The 22,500-nt window shown below is 36.9% G+C and overlaps 1 protein-coding gene across 1 annotated transcript in view; it reads left to right on the plus strand.

Annotated features, from left to right (window-relative positions):
• mbtd1 (mbt domain containing 1) overlaps positions 1–22,500 on the plus strand; it is a 112,450-nt gene that overhangs the window by 24,052 nt on the left and 65,898 nt on the right. The window contains exons 7-13 of the mRNA XM_086064217.1: positions 6,951–7,085; positions 7,190–7,278; positions 11,844–12,078; positions 16,548–16,603; positions 18,705–18,809; positions 18,869–19,016; positions 19,183–19,265. Of these exons, the coding sequence (XP_085920343.1) occupies positions 6,951–7,085; positions 7,190–7,278; positions 11,844–12,078; positions 16,548–16,603; positions 18,705–18,809; positions 18,869–19,016; positions 19,183–19,265 (851 nt within the window). The remainder of the gene's footprint in view (positions 1–6,950; positions 7,086–7,189; positions 7,279–11,843; positions 12,079–16,547; positions 16,604–18,704; positions 18,810–18,868; positions 19,017–19,182; positions 19,266–22,500) is intronic.

The following is a 22,500-nucleotide window of genomic DNA, read 5'->3' on the forward strand; positions in this document are numbered from 1 at the left end:
TATACGCACGTGTATATACGCACGTGTATATACGCACGTGTATATACGCACGTGTATATACGCACGTGTATATACGCACGTGTATATACGCACGTGTATATACGCACGTGTATATACGCACGTGTATATACGTATGTGTATGTATATACGTATGTGTATGTATATGTACGTGTGTATGTATATGTGTATATATACGTGTGTGTATATGTGTATATATACGTGTGTGTATATGTGTATATATACGTGTGTGTATATGTGTATATATACGTGTGTGTATATGTGTATATATACGTGTGTGTATATGTGTGTATACACGTGTGTGTATATGTGTGTATACACGTGTGTGTATATGTGTGTATACACGTGTGTGTATATGTGTGTATATACGTGTGTGTATATGTGTGTGTATATGTGTATATATACGTGTGTGTATATATACGTGTGTATATGTGTGTATATATACGTGTGTATATGTGTGTATATATACGTGTGTGTATTTATATGTGTATATATACGTGTGTGTATATATGTGTATATATACGTGTGTGTATATTTGTGTATATATACGTGTGTGTAAATGTGTATATATACGTGTGTGTATATGTGTATACGTATGTGTGTATATATGTATACGTATGTGTGTATATATATATATATATACGTATGTGTGTGTATATATATACGTATGTGTGTATATATATACGTATGTGTGTGTGTATATATATACGTATGTGTGTATATATATATATACGTATGTGTGTATATATATATACACGTATGTGTGTATATATATACACGTATGTGTGTATATATATATACGTATGTGTGTATATATATATACGTATATATATATATATATATACGTATGTGTGTATATATATATATATATATACGTATGTGTGTATATATATATATATATACGTATGTGTGTATATATATATATATATACGTATGTGTGTATATATATATATATATACGTATGTGTGTATATATATATATATATATATACGTATGTGTGTATATATATATATATATATACGTATGTGTATATATATATATATATATATATACGTATGTGTGTATATATATATATACGTATGTGCGTATATATATATATATACGTATGTGTGTATATATATATATATACGTATGTGTGTATATATATATATATACGTATGTGTGTATATATATATATATATATACGTATGTGTGTATATATATATATATATATACGTATGTGTGTATATATATATATATATATATATATACGTATGTGTGTATATATATATATATATATATACGTATGTGTGTATATATATATATATATATATACATATGTGTGTATATATATATATACGTATGTGTGTATATATATATATATATACGTATGTGTATGTATATATATATATATATACTTATGTGTATGTATATATATATATATATATATACGTATGTGTATGTATATATATATATATACTTATGTGTATGTATATATATATATATATATACGTATGTGTATGTATATATATATATATATATGTGTATGTATATATATATATATATATGTATGTGTATGTATATATATATATATATGTATGTGTATGTATATATATATATATGTATGTGTATGTATATATATATATATATATATATATACGTATGTGTATGTATATATATATATATATATATATATACGTATTATGTATGTATATATATATATATACGTATGTGTATGTATATATATATATATATACGTATGTGTATGTATATATATATATATACGTATGTATATATATATATATACGTATGTGTGTATATATATATATATATACGTATGTGTGTATATATATATATATATACGTATGTGTGTGCATATATATACGTATGTGTATGTATATATATATACGTATGTGTATATATACGTATGTGTATATATATATACGTATGTGTATGTGTATATGTATATATATACGTGTGTGTATATGTGTATATATACGTGTGTGTATATGTGTATATATACGTGTGTGTATATGTGTATATATACGCGCGTATATACGTGTGTGTATATATACGCGCATATACGTGTGTGTATATATACGCGCATATACGTGTGTGTATATATACGCGCATATACGTGTGTGTATATATACGCGCATATACATGTGTGTGTATATATACGCGCGTATATGTGTGTGTATATATACGCGCGTATATATGTGTGTATATATACGCGCGTATATATATGTGTATGTATATATATACGCGCGTGCATATATGTGTATGTATATATATATATATGCGCGTGCATATATGTGTATGTATATATATATATGCGCGTGCATATATGTGTATGTATATATATATGCGCGTGCATATATATGTATGTATATATATATGCGCGTGCATATATATGTATGTATATATATGCGCGTGCTTATATATGTATGTATATATATATGCGCGTGCTTATATATGTATGTATATATATATGCGCGTGCATATATATGTATGTATATATATATGCGCGTGCATATATATGTATGTATATATATATGCGCGTGCATATATATGTATGTATATATATATGCGCGTGCATATATATGTATGTATATATATATGCGCGTGCATATATATGTATGTATATATATATGCGCGTGTATATATGTATGTATATATATGCGCCTGTATATATGTATGTATATATATATGCCTGTATATATGTATGTATATATATGCGCCTGTATATATATGTATGTATATATATGCGCCTGTATATATATGTATGTATATATATGCGCCTGTATATATATGTATGTATATATATACGCGTGTATGTATGTATGTATGTATGTATATATATACGCGTGTATGTATGTATTTATGTATATATATATGCGTATGTATTTATGTATATATATACGCGTGTGTATATATATACGCGTGTGTATATATATATACGCGTGTGTGTATATGCGTGTATATGTATACGTGTATGTGTGTATATGCGTGTATATGTATACGTGTATGAGTATATATGCGTGTATATGTATATATGCGTGTATGTGTATATGTGTATGTGTATATATGCGTGTATGTGTATACGTGTATGTGTATGTGTATACGTGTATGTGTATATATGTGTATGTATGCGTGTATGTGTATACGTGTATGTGTATATATGCGTGTATGTGTATACGTGTATGTGTATATATGCGTGTATATATGCGTGTATATGTATGCGTGTATGTGTATGTATGCGTGTATGTGTATATATGCGTGTATGTGTATACGTGTATGTGTATATATGTGTGTATATATGCGTGTATATGTATGCGTGTATGTGTATGTATGCGTGTATGTGTATATATGCGTGTATGTGTATATATATACGTGTATGTGTATATATGCGTGTATATATATACGTGTATGTGTATATATGCGTGTGTATATATATACGTGTATGTGTATATATATATGTGTATGTGTGTGTGTGTATATATACGTGTGTGTATATATACGTGTATGTGTATATTTACGTGTGTATATATACGTGTGTATATATACGTGTGTATATATACGCGTATTTGTATTTATACGTGTATGTGTATATATACGCGTATGTGTATATATACGCGTATGTGTATATATACGCGTATGTGTATATATACGCGTATGTGTATATATACGCGTATGTGTATATATACGCGTATGTGTATATATACGCGTATGTGTATATATACGCGTATGTGTATATATACGCGTATGTGTATATATACGCGTATGTGTATATATACGCGCATGTGTATATATACGTGTGTATATATACGTGTGTATATATACGCGCCATGTGTATATATACGTGTGTATATATTAGCGCATGTGTATATATACGTGTGTATATATACGCGCATGTGTATATATACGTGTGTATATATACGCGCATGTGTATATATACGTGTATATATACGCGCATGTGTATATATACACGTGTGTATATATACGCGCATGTGTATATATACGTGTGTATATATACGCGCATGTGTATATATACGTGTGTATATATACGCGCATGTGTATATACGCGCGTGTGTATATATACGCGCGTGTGTATATATACGCGCATGTGTATATACGCGCGTGTGTATATATACGCGCGTGTGTATATATACGCGCGTGTGTATATACGCGCGTGTGTATATATACGCGCGTGTGTATATATACGCGCATGTGTATATACGCGCATGTGTATATACGCGCGTGTGTATATATACGCGCATGTGTATATACGCGCGTGTGTATATATACGCGTGTGTGTATATATACGCGTGTGTGTATATATACGCGTATGTGTATATATACGTGTGTATATATGCGCGCGTATATATATGTGTGTGTGTATATATGCGCGTGCATATATATGTATGTATATATATATATGCGCGTGCATATATATGTATGTATATATATATATGCGCGTGCATATATATGTATGTATATATATATATGCGCGTGCATATATATGTATGTATATATATATGCGCGTGCATATATATGTATGTATATATATATGCGCGTGTATATTTGTATGTATATATATGCGCCTGTATATATATGTATGTATATATATATACGCGTGTATGTATGTATTTATGTATATATATACGCGTGTGTGTATATATATACGCGTGTGTGTATATATATACGCGTGTGTGTATATGCGTGTATATATATATGTGTATGTGTGTATATGCATGTATATGTATACGTGTATGTGTGTATATGCGTGTATATGTATACGTGTATGTGTATATATGCGTGTATATGTATATGTGTATGTGTATATATGCGTGTATATGTATATATGCGTGCATGTGTATACGTGTATGTGTATATATGCGTGTATGTGTATATATGCGTGTATGTGTATACGTGTATGTGTATATATGCGTGTATGTGTATACGTGTATGTGTATATATGCGTGTATGTGTATACGTGTATGTGTATATATGCGTGTATCTGTATACGTGTATGTGTATATATGCGTGTATGTGTATACGTGTATGTGTATATATGCGTGTATGTGTATACGTGTATGTGTATATATATGTGTATGTATGCGTGTATGTGTATACATGTATGTGTATATATGCGTGTATGTGTATACGTGTGCGTGTATATGTATGCGTGTATGTGTATGTATGCGTGTATGTGTATATATATACGTGTATGTGTATATATGCGTGTATATATACGTGTATGTGTATATATGCGTGTATATATATACGTGTATGTGTATATATATATGTGTATATATGCGTGTATGTGTATATATGCGTGTATGTGTGTGAGTGTATATATACGTGTGTGTGTATATATGCGTGTATGTGTATATTTACGTGTGTATATATACGTGTGTATATATACGTGTGTATATATACGTGTATTTGTATATATACGTGTATGTGTATATATACGTGTGTATATATACGCGTATGTGTATATATACGTGTGTATATATACGTGTGTATATATACGTGTATTTGTATATATACGTGAATGTGTATATATACGTGTGTATATATACGCGTATGTGTATATATACGTGTGTATATATACGCGTATGTGTATATATACGTGTGTATATATACGCGTATGTGTATATATACGTGTGTATATATACGCGTATGTGTATATATACGTGTGTATATATACGCGTAGGTGTATATATACGCGTGTGTATATATACGCGTGTGTATATATACGCGTATGTGTATATATACGCGTGTGTATATATACGCGTATGTGTATATATACGCGTGTATATATACGCGTGTATATATACGCGTATGTGTATATATACGCGTGTATATATACGCGTATGTGTATATATACGTGTGTATATATATGCGTATGTGTATATATACGCGTATGTGTATATATACGCGTATGTGTATATATACGCGTATGTGTATATATACGCGTATGTGTATATATACGCGTATGTGTATATATACGTGTGTATATATACGTGTGTATATATACGCGTATGTGTATATATACGCGTATGTGTATATATACGTGTGTATATATACGTGTGTATATATACGCGTATGTGTATATATACGCGTATGTGTATATATACGTGTGTATATATACGTGTGTATATATACGCGTATGTGTATATATACGCGTATGTGTATATATACGCGTATGTGTATATATACGTGTATGTGTATATATACGTGTGTATATATACGCGTGTTCGTATATATACGCGTGTTCGTATATATACGCGTGTATATATACGCGTGTGCGTGTATATATACGCGTGTATATATACGCGTGTGTGTGTATATATGCGTGTATGTGTATATATGCGTGTATGTGTATATATATGTGTATACGTGTATATATATGTGTATATATATATGTGTATACGTGTATATATATATGTGTATACGTGTATATATATATGTGTAAATGTGTATACATATATGTGTATATATATATATATGTATGTGTATATATATATATATATATGTATGTGTATATGTGTATGTGTATACATGTATGTGTATATATATATATATACGTATATATGTATATATACATATTCATATTTGTATATATATATACATATACACACACATATATATATATATATATATATATATATATATGTCTTGGCTATTCATTGTTTGCCACAAAAAAAGGGCCCTAATTTTCAGGGTATTTGCGTGGACGAAAACTCATGAAAACCCGTGTGTCGTATTAGTTTGTTTATTGTTGTGATTTAAACGAACAGAATAACTGTTATGACCTATTTATACTGAATTTCTACAATACTTCACATACATTTTCCTCCCACTATTCTTTGGTTACATATCGACCAATGTTGTTTTATTGACGATACGCTATAATCGACTCTCTAATCTACTCTTTTCTTTAGGGTTCAAGGCTCTCCTGCGTTATGAAGGTTTTGACATTGATGGCAGTAAGGACTTTTGGTGTAATCTCTGTATTCCTGAAGTTCACCCTGTAGGATGGTGTGCTTCTAGTGGAAAACCTCTTGTACCACCCAAAAGTGAGACCATCCCATCAGGCTCTACTAGTCTTTATGAGATGTTTTCTTTTTTTTGTCAGTCTTGTTGTTGTTGTGATATGAGTGTTTATGCAATATCTTTGCAGGTATACAGCATAAGCATTCTAACTGGAAAACATTTCTTGTGAAGAGACTCACTGGAGCCAAAACACTGCCACCCGACTTTAATGTCAAGGTGAGTTGGAAACAGTCATTAAGAAGCAACTAGTATGCATATATGTATATACATTATTTTGATAATATACTGCCTAATGTTTTAAAAATAATAATATAAATAAAAAAAATACATATATATATATATATTTTTGCATATCCAAGTACTGTACAAAAGTCTATCCATTCATCCATCCAACGCCTTTTTCTTCGCAAGGAGTGCTGAAGCACACTGTACAAAAGTAAATAATAAAATATAGCATAAATGACAAAGACAGCAGGATATACAGTGCCATCAAAAACTATTAATTCACTTGTATTTTTTTGGTATAGTTTCTCCAATTTAATGTTAAAGATCATTAAACAAATGCAACGATCAAAGCTAAGTAAACAGTAAAGTCCTGTTTATTCACTTCCATTCATGAACTCAAATTTAACTCAAAACGAATATTTAGCAGGAAATTTCTATGTATCAACAACATGGCACCAAATGTTCAACGCGTTCACAATACGATTAATACAGTCAAAAATAGTGCCTGCTGTCTATCCGCTTATCCTCCAACTTGTGTTACAACCAGGGTTATTATAGTTTTTTGTATTTTCAATTTAGTTAGTAACAAACTCAAGTTTCCAAATCTATTTTTCACTGCTTTCATTTCAACAACCTCAGTTACTGTATAAAACCACTGAATATGGCAGCTTGTGTACATGCCAGAGAGTAGGCCAGCTCCTTCTTCACCACAACGGACCGATACAGAGTCCGCATCACTGCAGACGCCTGTCAATCTCCCGCTCCATCCTGCCCTCACTTGTAAACAAGACCCCAAGATAATTGAACTCTTCCACTTGGGGCAGGATCTCATCCCCAACCCGGAGAGGACACGCCACCCTTTTCCGACTGAGGACCATGGTCTCGGATTTGGAGGTGCTGATTTTCATCCCAACCGCTTCACACTCGATTGCGAATCTCTCCAGTGAGAGTTGGAGATCACGACTTGATGAAACAAACAGCACCACATCATCTGCAAAAAGCAGAGATGCAATGTTGAGGCCACCAAACTGGACTCCCTTAACGCCTCGGCTGCGCATAGAAATTCTGTCCATAAAAGTTATTAATAGAATCGGTGACAAAGGGCATCCTTGGGCAGCCAACCCTCACTGAAAACGAATCAGACTTACTGCCGGCAATGCGAACCAAACTCTGACACTGGTCGTACAGGGACCGAACAGCCCGTATCAGGGTGGCTCGGTACCATGTACTCCTGAAGCACCCCTCCACAGGACTCCCCAAGTGACCCGGTCGGAAGCCTTCTCCAAATCCACAAAACACATGTAGACTGATTGTGTACTCCCATGCACCCTCGAGGATCCTGCCGAGGGTGTAGAGCTGGTCCACTGATGCGCAGCTGGGACAAAAACCACACTGCTCTTCTTGAAACCGGGACAAGGGAGAAGTTCTGCCTGAGGTAGGCGTTGAAACTCTTTCTAACAGGGGATTCTGCCAGACATTCCCAGCAAACCCTCACAATACGTTTAGGTCTGCTAGGTCTAACTGGCATCTTTCCCCACCATTGGAGCCAACACACCACCAAGTGGTGATCAGTTGACAGCTCCGCCCCTCTCTTCACCCGAGTGTCCAACACATGCGGCTGCAAATCCGATGACACGACTACAAAGTCGATCATCGAACTGCGGCCTAGGGTCTCCCGGTATCAAGTGTACATATGGACACCCTTATTTTTGAACATGGTGTCCGTTATAGACAGTCCGTGACGAGCACAGAAGTCTAACAACAAAACTTTAGTCGGTTCTGATCGGGGTGGCCGTTCCTCCCAATCACGCCCCTCCAGGTTTCACTGTCATTGTCTACGTGAGCGTTGAAGTCCCCCAGCAGAAGGAGGGAGTCCCCAGGGGGAGCGCTCTCCAGCATACCGGCCCAAATAACAAGTGGAAGGTAGCCTATATGCTGCGTTGAAGACCCTCTTTTTCTTTTATCGCTTAGTTCCACCCCCTTTTTCTTTATCGCTCAGTTCCTTAGACCCCAATATTAGATTTGACAGATGCATCTTTTGTTCAATTACAGTTATAATTCATTAATACAAATATACAAATTTCCTCCTGTAAACATCATTAAGCATAATTGTAAATGTTTAACAAATTTAAAACAGCTGTTTCTACTAAGTACTGTCTCAAATGTTCTCTAATTTCAATACTGTAAATATATAAGATCGGATGCTGAGAAACATTTCTTGGGAGGAGCAATATGGCGACATCGCAGCTTCAAAAGTCTTGGCCTATCGGCTATCCAGTCATATATTTAGATCAGTGAGGCCGGGCCATGGCGCAATCTGATCTCTGAGCTGATTGCCACTCATGTACCATGAAAACCAAAATAATGGTTACTAGTACAAAAAAAAAAAGACATTGGATGGACTCCTGTTGGTTTATTATAGCAGCCAGAGGAGCTGGATGACCGTTGCACATTTATGATCATGTTACTTAAACACGTATGCGATATGAGCAGATCTGAGCGGAGTTTTGCGTTGTGGGCCGTGTATATGGGAACGTAGCGGCGGATCATATTCGTTTTTTTACACTCTGGATGGTAGTTCCAAACTTTTAGTGTCTTCTTGTGCCAGTTCCAAGCCCGGATAAATACAGACGGTTGTGTCAGGAAGGGCATCCGACGTAAAAATCAAACATGTGAAGACCAAAGAGGGGGTTTATGGATGTAGTTAAAGAGGACATGAAAGTAGTTGGTGTGAGAGCAGAGGACAGGGTTATATGGAGGCAACTGATTCGCTGTGGCGACCCCTGAACGGAAAAGCCAAAAAGAAGAAGGGTGGTTTCAAACTTTTGCGTTTTCAAGCCCCCAAAACGTCGTCACTATCCACACGAAAAGGCAGTTCCCCAAGCGTCCAGGCCCATTCAAACTGGGTATCTGCTTAGAGATGTGTTTACAACAGATGTGCCTTGGGCTATTCTAAGCTACGTTTAGCATTCTTGCAGTTTAACAAAAATGAGTTTCCATTTCCAACTGTCACACACTGTGGTCTCCTGATAACTTCATGATTCTGTCGGGATTCTGATGTATCCGGTGATGGTGAAGGGTCTTGGATTTCTTCTTCTTCTTTGTAAACAATCAAATTTTTGGGGACCTAAACATTTACGAAAACTCACCAAACTTTGCACACTCCTCGGGCTCGGCGAAAATTTTATATGTTTCAGGTGAATTAAAGAGCACACACATGTGTTTGTGGTACTATGTTTGTGAGGCCATCATTCACCGCATTCAACAGTTTGACGCATTCAAGAGATTTGATCATCCCTTTAGGAACGCTATGGAGGCTTACCTTGTTTTCTTTATACGTGTTTCACATTGCTCGGCAGAGAGCCAGCCGCCATTCTACGTCACTATGCACTGAATGTGTTGCGACGTAAATAACAATGGTCCAAATACGGTTTCTACAAAATGTATTAAACTGGAAATTATTTTGGAAAAATTAATCTCACCGATATAGAGCAAACCTGTCATTACAATCAGGATGCTTTCACATCACCGTTGAACCTTCTCTACAATTTCATACAGACCACCATGAATGAAATATTGCAGTCATGATTTTGCTACCCGCACGCGAACCTCACCATGCGTGCTCATTCATTCTGAATGGAAAGCTCAAATGGAATTTACAATCCGTCAGTCTCATTTATTTGGCCACGTCTCCGAGTGGCTATTGTGAACAGCACAAGTCTAGGTTTACCCTAACACAAAGAGACTGAAATAGTTGCAAATAGTGACGGAAAATGAAGCTACATGAACCACCTCTAATCATTTTTTTTACCCTTATTTTATGCGTTGAGTGAGAGCCAGGCCAGGCCGGGACGCAGATGACAATGTCATCAACATGCGCCATGTAATGACATCATCAACATACGCAATGCGATGACATCATCAACATTGCGCTACTGCGGTAAGACGGTAGAGTCAAAATCTCTACCTTCGGCAAAATGTATTATACCTTATATTGAATATACTGTTTATATCTTCCAGCCCTATTCATATACTGTATTTTTATGACTTGATGGCTGGAGCGCTCCTCTGCCTCGCTTGAAACCAGGAAATGGGCGAGTGCAGCGGAGTTGTTTTGTGATCGGTTTCTTCTTTGGTTGTTGCTTCAGGTTTTGATAAAGCGCCTCCATACTCGTACAACACTGCAATTTCAGTTAAAATATGTTGTTGACGAGCTCAGTCAACACAGCTGCAGTGCTGTGTTGAGTAATATCAGTCGCTCAGGCTGGAGGCTGCACACAAAAAATATGTAGGCAGCCGCCTCCGAATTTTGAATGCAGGAAAAACCCTGGAAGAGTGTTTAGGCCTTCATGATGTTACAACACGAAGTTTGTGAGTTTTCGCGAAACGATGTTGCTGTGTTCGTCAACAAAACAACACCGATTTTTAGTGTATCACATAAATGCCTTATGGTTAAAAAGATTTTGGGATATATGGTGGCTATTGTAATTACCACAATGACAATGTGTCAACTTTTTATATGTGTTGATTTGTATACTTTCTCACTTTCATCTTAGGTTCATGAAAATACACAGTTCCCCTTTAAGAAGCTGATGCGGGTAGAGGTGGTGGATAAAAACTATCTGTGCCGGACGCGAGTGGCCTTGGTGGAGCAAGTGATTGGAGGTCGGCTCAGGCTGGTCTATGAAGAGAGCCAGGATGGATCCGATGATTTCTGGTGTCACATGTACAGCCCTCTAATTCATAATATTGGATGGTCACGCAGCATTGGACATCGCTTTAAAAGATCTGGTGGGTTTATGAGACCACTTTTTTAATGTTTTAACCCATTAAGGCCTAAAGCGCCTGGCAAAACATGTCTCTAAAACCCATGGGTGACTTTAGAGTCACCCTCGAAAACCTGAAGTTTTCCTAGAAATTCAACAATATTAACTCATTTGCTCCCAAAAACGTATAAATATGTTCTATTTTAAATGTTTCAAGTGCCCCAAAGACATATTTATACGTTGTTTAATGTTTTTTTATTTTTTATGCTAGAGCATACAGAAGGCTTTGATGCAGCCTGTCAACTGCTCAAAAGAAGGGTTGAAGAAATGGTAGTCATTACACAAACAGCCAGCAGGTGGCCGCAGAGCAAAATAGATCAATCAGGGCCATGTTGGGAAAAAAAAGCTTTTACTCACATTTCTAAATAGATTTGTGAATAATGATGAAATTTAGCTATATTCTAATGCTAATTACTGCTAAACGGAAACAGATAGAAATGTACTTTTTTTCCTTTTGGTAGGTTCCATGTTTTTATGCACATAACACAATGTTCTATGGGCCTTGAAAAATCTGTCAAAATCTAGTAAACACTGGAGTGAAGGGGTTTGCTTCAGTTCATTAAGCTGGGACTGAATGGGTCCCAGATAATTGATAAGCTCCTGAAGCAGATAGAAACGTAATTCCAAAATCATTTCAGAGCTTATACCTGTGGCATTCACACAAACATACATTTTTTTATTATAAGCCTTCAATATACTTTTTATTAAATAAATCAACAGACAAATGTCACATCTGCGGGTATATTTACCTTCAACACTGGATCACAGTTCTAATTTCCTCGAGGAATCGAGTGGTAATTATTCGTCGTCCATTCCGTTACAAAGCTGTTGAAATTTTCAACACCCTTTATTGTTTTTTATATTTTATTCACATTGATTCACGGAAGAAGAAGACATCATCATAGGGGGACTGTACTATATCATCAGACCCACGTGAACTGGTCGCTCGCTATATACGTCGCACTTCATGGTTACGTTTCTCGCAGAGACTACTCACCGCGGCTGTGCGCATGTGCGGCCAACTGCACTGTTCGCTGGCCCACCTCTCCCAATCGTGCTAAACTGTGGATCTGGACCGTACTCTGGCGCGGATCAATTGTGCTCACACTACCGACCGGACTTTAGCAGCAAGCGTGCTTGGGCATGGTGCAATGGCCTTAGTGTGAGTGCGCCTGAAATCTTACCTTTAACAACATGCCAATATAATTTTTTATGAAATATTAAGTATTTTGCTGACTATTTTTCCAATGCGGAAGTAAAACACCTGGTTCAGTATAACCCCGCCTCTCCCCGTGGTTGCCACACCCCTCTCGTCCGATCGCTGTGTGGCCACGCAAGACCGGCCAGCCATGTCGTAGTACAACCGTGTCTTCTTTACATGTGGAAATTGGATGGATGTACAATTATTTAATAAAGATTTGAAACAACAGCGGAGAAGAGGGAAGAATAAACTACCATGAGTAGGTCTCGAACTAGAGACTGCTGCTCACAGAGCGAGCGTGCTAACCACTACACCATCCATGCAGTTAGGCACAACAGCTCAAAAAGTAACAGCTCAAAATGTTTACTTGTAATTCACACAAGTGTCAGCCAGAACCCTTTCTGGGATTTTAAGACGGCCAATTGTCATTGCACTTTGGCATTGCAAATGTGAAGGATAATTGATTGCTTTTAATTAATTTGGACAGAATATTTATTGATAAAGGCTATAGAGGTAGGTATAGACTTTTGTCAATATCCCATGGAGGGAGGTCTCATAGAAAGTGGGTGTGCGTTGAGCCCGCAGAGGCTGTGCGGGGGTGGGGCCGCACCCAATAACGTCAGACAGTCCCAACAGCTCGTTTTCTCGGGTTGGGAGGGGCTGGTGCTTGGAGAGCAGAATGACCTAGAATTTCTCATACAGGGGCAAATGGAGGAAAACACCACTTTGGTGCTGTTTTTTGTGAGGAATTACCATTTTTACATGGCTAAAAGCTCCAAAAAGTTGATTTTTCACGTTGCTGTCCTTTTAAAGCAGAGATGGGAAGTAACAAAGTACAAATACTTTTTTCAGTACTTTGTACTTTCCCGAGTATTTATTTAAAAAAAAATGTTTTACTTTTATCTGTTACATTTTAACAAAAGTATCTGTACTTTTTACTAAATTTTCAGAACAAGGTCGTTATTTTTGTTTTGGAATACATTAAAACAATTAAAATTAAAATTAAAATACTTGACCTGGAAGAAAAAGCAGCCTCAAAGTCTCCTGGCTACGCCAATCATATGAAGTGTTACACATAGCCTCCTGCATCCCAGCTTGTGATTGGCTCTACGACACGCGATCACATGACGTGCAAACAACAACGTAATATGAGGGCAACACGTGCCGACACACTCAGAGGATCATTTGAACTTGATAGCAATTTGCCGATATATCCCCATTTTTGCTCCATTAGCTAATATCTTTCAAATTGATGTAAGAGGAACATACGATAAAAATGCTTTTTAATTTTACTCAAGTACATTTCAGAGCCTTTACTTTTGTACTTTTACTTAAGTAATTATTTGCAGGAGTACTTTTACCAAAGTTTTATTTTTTTTTACAAAAGTAATTGTACTTTTACTCAAGTAGAGAATGTCAATACTTTTCACTGTCACTGTCCTTAAGCCCATATTTCACTGAACAGCGAATGCTTGTGAACGTAGCGGATTTTGGATTTTGTCACAGTTCACAAAAGGTTGCAAACATGTTTGCAAACAGTTTTTCTTTGTTTTTCTTGTCTATCAATTAATTTTTTTCAACAGTGTCAAGTGTTTGAAAAACAGTTGTAAGCATTTGTAAACAGTCAAAAGCTGTGCCGCTGTAGTGTAAATTAGGATCGCTCAAGGAGCAATGTATACGTCTAGAGAGACTAGAGTCTCTAGGAACACCACGTTTGTTTAGTTACAAAAAACCCTTGTGCATTAGTCTTTTTTTATGAAGGAGCTACAATTGAATAGCTTTGGAGTTTATTTTTTTTACCCAATTAGAGGTTAACAATTTAATACCAACACACACACACTAATCACGCTGATGTATGTATATGCAAATATGTTTATTTTCTATTTCTATTAACCAAATAAAATTCACACACGGCTTTTCGCTGGTGATGCGTTCCAAGCCCCTCCCGCAATAGGGGAATATCCACAAAGGAAAGTTTGATGATGCTGATGAATAATATAATGAATAAACACCAATTTATGCTCTGCGTCAAGTTCAGTCACTTTATTTTGCATCCGTTTCAAAAGACCTGCATTTTCCCCGGTCAGATTCGGACAACCATCAGTAGTGACTCCTATCAGTTTGTCCCATTTCAGTTTAAGCTTGTCCATGCATGCGTTTACCTCCTTGAATAAATCACTCCCCGTGGTCGATCCTTTCATTGATCTCACTGCTGCCAGCTCCTCTGTAATCTTGAAATCCTGTGTTATTCCTCGGAGAAACACGAGTAACTGCGCCGTGTCGCGGATGTCACAACTCTCATATAAAGCCAAGGTGAAAAAGTCAAAACTTCCTATTCCACTTTTTAGCTGAAGTCTGAGATTCTCTGCAATGCCCTCCACCCTTCCGGTCACCATTCGCCTGGACAGCGGGACTTTTTTCAAATGCTTTTTTTTTTCTCCGAACATATTAGCGCTGCAGAGTCCACCAAGTACTCTTTCACAAACTCCCCCTCCGAAAATGGCTTACAGTTTTAGCGATTTTATGAGATATCACAAAGCTGGTCTTGTTTGTTGCAATCCGGGCTGCATGTGGCTTGGTAAAACATCCTTGTTGTTTTTCTAGCTTCGCTAGCAAGTCTTCGGATAACCGCGCTCTTCCAGCCTCAGTCAGATGTCTGTATTTTTCTGCATGCTTCGTCTCGTAATGCCGACTCACGTTGTACTCCTTAAACACGGCGACATGCTCATCACAAAGTAAACACACTGGTTTACCACCGACTTCTGTAAATAAATATTTAGCTGTCCATATTTTCACCTGTCCATTCGTCCACCTTTCTTCTTTTGGCGTGTGCAGACATTTTAGGTTTATGAGTTGTTGGTAATAATCACATGCACTTGGACTTGTTTCAGTACCCAGACATAAACAACGTACGCACACCGTAAGCACGTTTCAAAGTAAAAGCACTGCTGTATTAGTCCTTGCATTATGTACAATTTTGAAAGTAGGTTTTATTTTCTTAATTCCAGGCAACCTTTCGCGGGCCAGTCCAAGTAGGGCCTTAAACGGGTCTGTGCTAGAACATACAGAAGGCTTTGATGCACCTACCTGAAGAGGTGTCTTAAACTGCTCAATTGAAGTCTGTAAATACATAATCATGTCATGTCACCTTCAATTACAACCGTTAGTTGTTATCTTCCCATTATTAAGCCATTATTAGTTATAGTACTAACTCCATACAATATGTTTTACAGATGTAACAAAGAAAATTGAAGGTCAACTTGATGCCCCCCCACAGCTCTTTCAAAAGGTAATATAAATAACATTTTCATTTTGTCTTTTCAAGCTGTCAATTTTGGTTTTAATGTAAGATGTTGACTGAACAAAATCCACATATATTCACATTCTATATGACAAGAGCATTTGACATCATTCAAAACATCAATTGTACTGTGTCAATTACACCTTTTTTTGTTGTTGCTGGTATATTAGTGTCACCCACAATGACAAGGTAAACAAAGTGTAGTATAATTTAAACCATTGCTTCTCAACAGTTGTCACCCCATTACTCATATTTTTTTTATTGTCGTTAAATGGCTGGCCACTCTTGCAGAGGTTACCAACAATAAACATGTATTGTTCAACAGTACCCTTTGAAAACATACTCCCTTAGTATCATATTTTTAAACACAACTACTCACACTTACATGTTTACAATGCAGTTGGGAAAGGAGTAAGCCCACAATTAGCAAAAGACACACTCTTATGTTGTTCATTTTTTATTGCATAGCAATACAGTATCTCACAAAAGTGAGTACCGGTACACCCGTCACATTTCTGCTATTACTTAATTATGTCTTTTCATGGGACAACACTGAATAAAAGACTCTGTAACACAATGAAAAGCGGTCAATGTACAGCTTCTATAACTGTGTAAATGTATTGTTCTGTCAAAATACAGACAATAACAGCTAAAACTAAAGCCAACTAAAGGGAGTACACCCATCACATTTCTGCTATGGGACAACACAAAAAAGAACTGTAACACAATGAAAAGCAGTGTACAGCCTCTATGACTGTAAATGTATTGTTTCGTCACAATAACTCAAAATACAGTCAATAAACATTCATCCAGAGTTAAACATATATTTTTATTAATGTCATTTAAAATTATTGTTATAATAAAGCTTTCCACATGCATTCAAATATTACAAATATTAGCAGCTATTACACTCAATTACTCGATACAATTACGCACAATGTCACAGACACTTCCATATCCACATTAGTGCAGTGGTTAAAAGAAATGACTGTTATGTGGAAGGTAACTCCATCATAACATTTTTATTTTCTTTATGTGACCAAAAGCATTTGAGACTTAACATCCATGATGTTATCAATAAACTTGAGTCACAGGCCAGACCAAATATATATATATTAGGTTAGGTTATCGCGTTAATATTGCATTAATTTAAAGTTCCTATGACGGCATTAATTTTTTAATGCTCGATTAACGACCGTCCCTTATTTGGAAAGCCTGTACTGGGAGAATTCCACGACGCAGCAGACACGTTAACGTCTAGAAATGTACTGCAGCTAAAATACACAATGTTTAAAGAGTAAATAGTTGAAGCGGAGGAGCCATTAGAACTGTGTAGCACCACCACCGCCTCCCTGCTTCAAAAGAACATACTCGGTAGTGTGCAGTTAGCAGTTAGCACTGAGCTAGGTTGCTACAGCTCTCAAAGAGGTCCCCATGGGCTCTCTCAGACACTTTGAGTCAAGAGCCGAGTGTTTTTCTGTCTGGTCACTTGGAGTGAGTCCAAGCCAACTGATCTATAGATGTGAAGCGTATTTTATTCAGCAACTCCAGAAGATAGCCCATGCCTAAGTGTATCACATCGATGTTTTGGTTCGTTTGCATTGCAGTAAAGCTGCGTCACTTAACAATGCACATCCGATAAAACTTAATAAAATAAAAGCATTCCACATTTTGCAAAAGCGTCACTTTACACAATTTACCAGTAATAGCTTTAATAAAAATGCATATATTTGTGGGGAATGGGGTCAAGTTGTAATTTACAATTTAAAGAAATGTGCAGAAGTTCACAAGTTGCTTCATGTTAAAAAATAAGTAGCTCTTAATACGAAAAGAAAAATTCAGTGTGCCTTACCAATGCCCAATGTTAAATGCTATTGCCATTTACTGACAAAAAAAAAGACCTCCACAAATCAGACTCACACCTTTATTTTTTTTACAGTACATATTTTTAAACTTTATGAATTATAGTACTTCTGCATCAATGAACTAAAAGATACAACCATATTTGTATTATGTTAATATTTTTCCACTTTTATGTTAACAAAAGTATCAAAAACTGATTTTTTTTTTGTTTATTTTGCATCATCAGGTTAGAGATGTTGACCAAAGTGGGGATTGGTTCAAGGATGGCATGAAATTGGAAGCTATTGACCCACTCAATCTCTCAGCGATATGTGTAGCCACTGTAAGAAAGGTAAGTGTGTTCTCTATTTTAGATATTTGTGTAAAATATTAACATTGCATGCTGTTAAGGTGTTGGCAGATGGGTATCTTATGATTGGAATTGATGGTTCTGAGGCTGTTGATGGATCAGACTGGTTCTGCTATCATGGCACTTCACCCTCCATCTTCCCTGTTGGCTTCTGTGAAATCAACAACATTGAACTGACCTCCCCTCGAGGTATGGTATACCCATATTTATTTAATTCATCCACATATTTAAATTGGTATTTGTAATTAAAAAAGTGGCTAGGAATCTTTAAAATTGTATATTAATTTGCTAAAAGTTAGATTGAGAGCATCTTTTTGCTAATTGATTTGTGGGTTCAACCTACTCTCTCCTCCAGGGTACACTAAGCTCCCATTTAAATGGTTTGACTACCTCAGAGAAACCGCTTCGATAGCTGCTCCTGTTAAGCTCTTTAACAAGGTAGGGTTGTGTTTATTAAGATATTCATATTGAATTATAATTCAAACCATTTATGGTTGACAATTTTATGTCTGTCTGTCCGTTCATCCATAGTCTTCTTTTTATCTGAGGTTGAGTCGCGAAGCCAGCAGCTTTAGCAGAGAAGCCCATACTTACCCTTTCCCTTAGCCCAACTCTTCTGTGGGGATCCCAAGGCGTTTTCAGGCCAGCTGGGACACATAGTCTCTCCAGCATGGCCTGGTTCGTCCCTTGGGACTCCTCACAGTCAGACATGCCCAGAACACTTCACCAGGTAGGCATCCAGGAGGCATGGCGGGCTGCTTCTCCACTTGAAATGCCGGTTGGTGGACCACAGCCTTAAAACTCTTTCTAACATGAGACAGGTAACATACGTTCCCAGCAGGCCTGAGCTCTAGATTCATGGTTTCTATTCTTAGTTTGGACAAATTTCCCCCCAAACATCAAAATATATTTGGGTCTGCCAGGTTGTACCGGCATCTCCCACAATCATACCCTGCCAACACACCACCAGGTGACGATCGATTGGCTGCTCGGCCCGTCTCTTAACCAGAGTTGAACCGTGGCCTAGAGTGTTCTTGTGCCAAGTGCACATATAGACATCTTTATGCCTAAACGTGGTGTATGCTATGGACACTCTGTGATGAGCACTTAAGTCCAATAACACATTAGCCCGCAGCCACTACCACTTTGGATCGGGCTGTGGTGGGCCGCACATCCATCCATCCATTATCTACTGCTTAATCCGGGGTTGGGTCACGGGGGCAGCAGCTTTAGCAGGGAAGCCCAGACTTCCCTTTCCCCAGCCACTTCAACCAGTTCCTCCGGCGGGATCCCAAGGCGCGTAGTAGTCATAGTAGACTGTCACTTCAGCGTGTCCTGGGTCGTCCCCGGGGCCTCCCGCCAATGGGACATGCTTGGAGCGTCTAGGAGGCATCCAAACCAGATGCCGAGACACTGGTTCCTCTCAATGCAGAGGAGCAGTGGCTCGACTCTGAGTCCCTCCCGGGTGGCCGAGCTTCTCACACTATCTCTAAGGAAGAGCTGGGCCGCATATTTGAAAGAAAAAAAACAAAACAAACAAATTTAACACTACTTCCGGTTTTATCCATTTGTATTTGTATTTATTTTGATATATAACGCAAAATGTATACTGTGTATGTTGTATTTATGTCTTGATGGTGGCCAGTGGGCAGCTGTGTCTCATTGGCATTAAACCAGAAATTGTTTTTTCATCTATATGTGAAAGCTTATGTGCGTTTGTTGGGCTTTACTTTGCGATGTCGCCACATCATGCAATGGCAATTGTAATTTTGAATCACCGCAAAAACAATGGTCGAGACTCACCACTCGTCAAATGCTGGTACCCCACACGCTGCGAGTCGAGTGGCCAAGCTTACACAGCTCAGTTGATCCCGCTCACTCGAAACCTGTTGTAATGGAAAATCAACAGAGGTCGTGCAGTGTAGTGCCGGGCGAATCGGAGTGGTGTGGGGCTTTTTGTGGTTAATGGAAAAGTGGCATATATGAGTACCCGGCCTAAGTGGCCTGGCTGATGGGATGAATACATTCCACTCCAAATTTGAAAATAACATTTTGTACAGCAAATTCACTCCTTACTCCACTCCATTAACCCATATCACACCTCTTGACTGTTGCCCTTTGTGTTTAACCTAATCTAATCATCCAAGAAGAGGATTAGAGTTGGTTTTTCAAGACACAAAAGAGCAACAATGCTCTTGGTTTAGATAGCATCTCTCCCTCCTGCTTAAAAGTTTGTGCTGATCAATCTTACTCAAGTTCACAAGTTCCGTCCTGCTTCACACATGCTATCATCATCGTAGTCTCCAAATAACCTGCCATTTCGGGACTGAATAGGCTCTGACCTTTACACATAACATGCTGCACCACATGACACCTGCTGGGCCCCTTGCATTTTGGCTTCTGGGTGAATGGATGATGACATCAACATGAGCCTCCACATCCTCTTGGAACAACTTGCCGTTACAGGGACCTACAGTTGTGATCAAAAGTTTACATACACTCTTAACGAACATAATGTCATGCCCAAGGATGTCAAAATTGTTGCGTTAATATCTTGTTAACTTAAAGTGCCTTTAACGGCACATATTTTTTAAACACTCGATTAACAACCGCTCCTTATTTGGACAGCCTCTACTGAAGGGAATTCCAGTTGTGACGCAACAGAAATGTCCACGTCAAAATTACCCAATAGAAATGCACTGTACTACACTGGAACTAAAACACACAATGTTTAAGGGGCGGTTAACATGGAGGAGCGATTTGGACTATGTAGCACTTCCACCTGTTTACTGCTTTGACAGAATGCACTCTGTTAGCCGTTAGCAACGAGCTAGATTGGTCCAGCAAGAGGTGTCCGTGGCACTCTCAAACCCTGTGAGAAGAGTCGAATGGACGCCGTCTTGTCAGTTGGAGTGACCCCAAGCCACTTGATCTTTAGATGTGAGGTGTATTTTATTCAGCAACTCCAGAAAATAGCCCGTTAAGTGTAACAGTCATACTCTGGCTTGCAGTAAAGCGGCGTCACTTTACAATCAATGCACATCCGAGAACTTAACAAAATAAAAGCCTTCAACAATTAGCAGTAATAAATTAAATAATAAAGCATATATTTGTGGGGACTGGCATTAAGTTGCATTTTACAATTTAAAAAATGTGCAGAAGTTCACAAGTTACTTCATGTTAAAAATTAGAAAGCTCTTAATATGAAAATAACACAACGACCTTTGATGGTTCGTTTCCAGTTAAATTGAGTCATTTTACAATGTGCATTATTTTTTATGTATTGTTATGAAATTAATCAATGACTATAAAATGCAACCATTTTCCATATGTCCCAGTTTTATGTTAACAAGAGTATGAAAAATGTGATAAAAAATATTGTGCATTTTATTATTAATCTAGATATATATAAATTGAGGTATAAAATTTGTGATTAATTTGTGATTAATTGTGAGTTAATTATTGAAGTAATGCGATTAACTACGATTAAAACATTTAATCGACTGATACCTCTAGTCATGCTCATCTTGAGTTTCCAGTTAATTCCACAACTCTGATTTTTCTCTGATAGAGTGATTGAAAAATATACTTCTTCTGTCACAAAAACATCCATGAAGTTTAAAAAAATATTTTTTTTATATTTAATATTGTTATGGGTTAACAGAAAATAGTG

The sequence above is a fragment of the Leptonotus elevatus genome, chromosome 20 (genome assembly GCF_054856555.1).
Source record: "Leptonotus elevatus isolate MCC_2025b chromosome 20, RoL_Lele_1.0, whole genome shotgun sequence".
Taxonomy (NCBI): domain Eukaryota; kingdom Metazoa; phylum Chordata; class Actinopteri; order Syngnathiformes; family Syngnathidae; genus Leptonotus; species Leptonotus elevatus.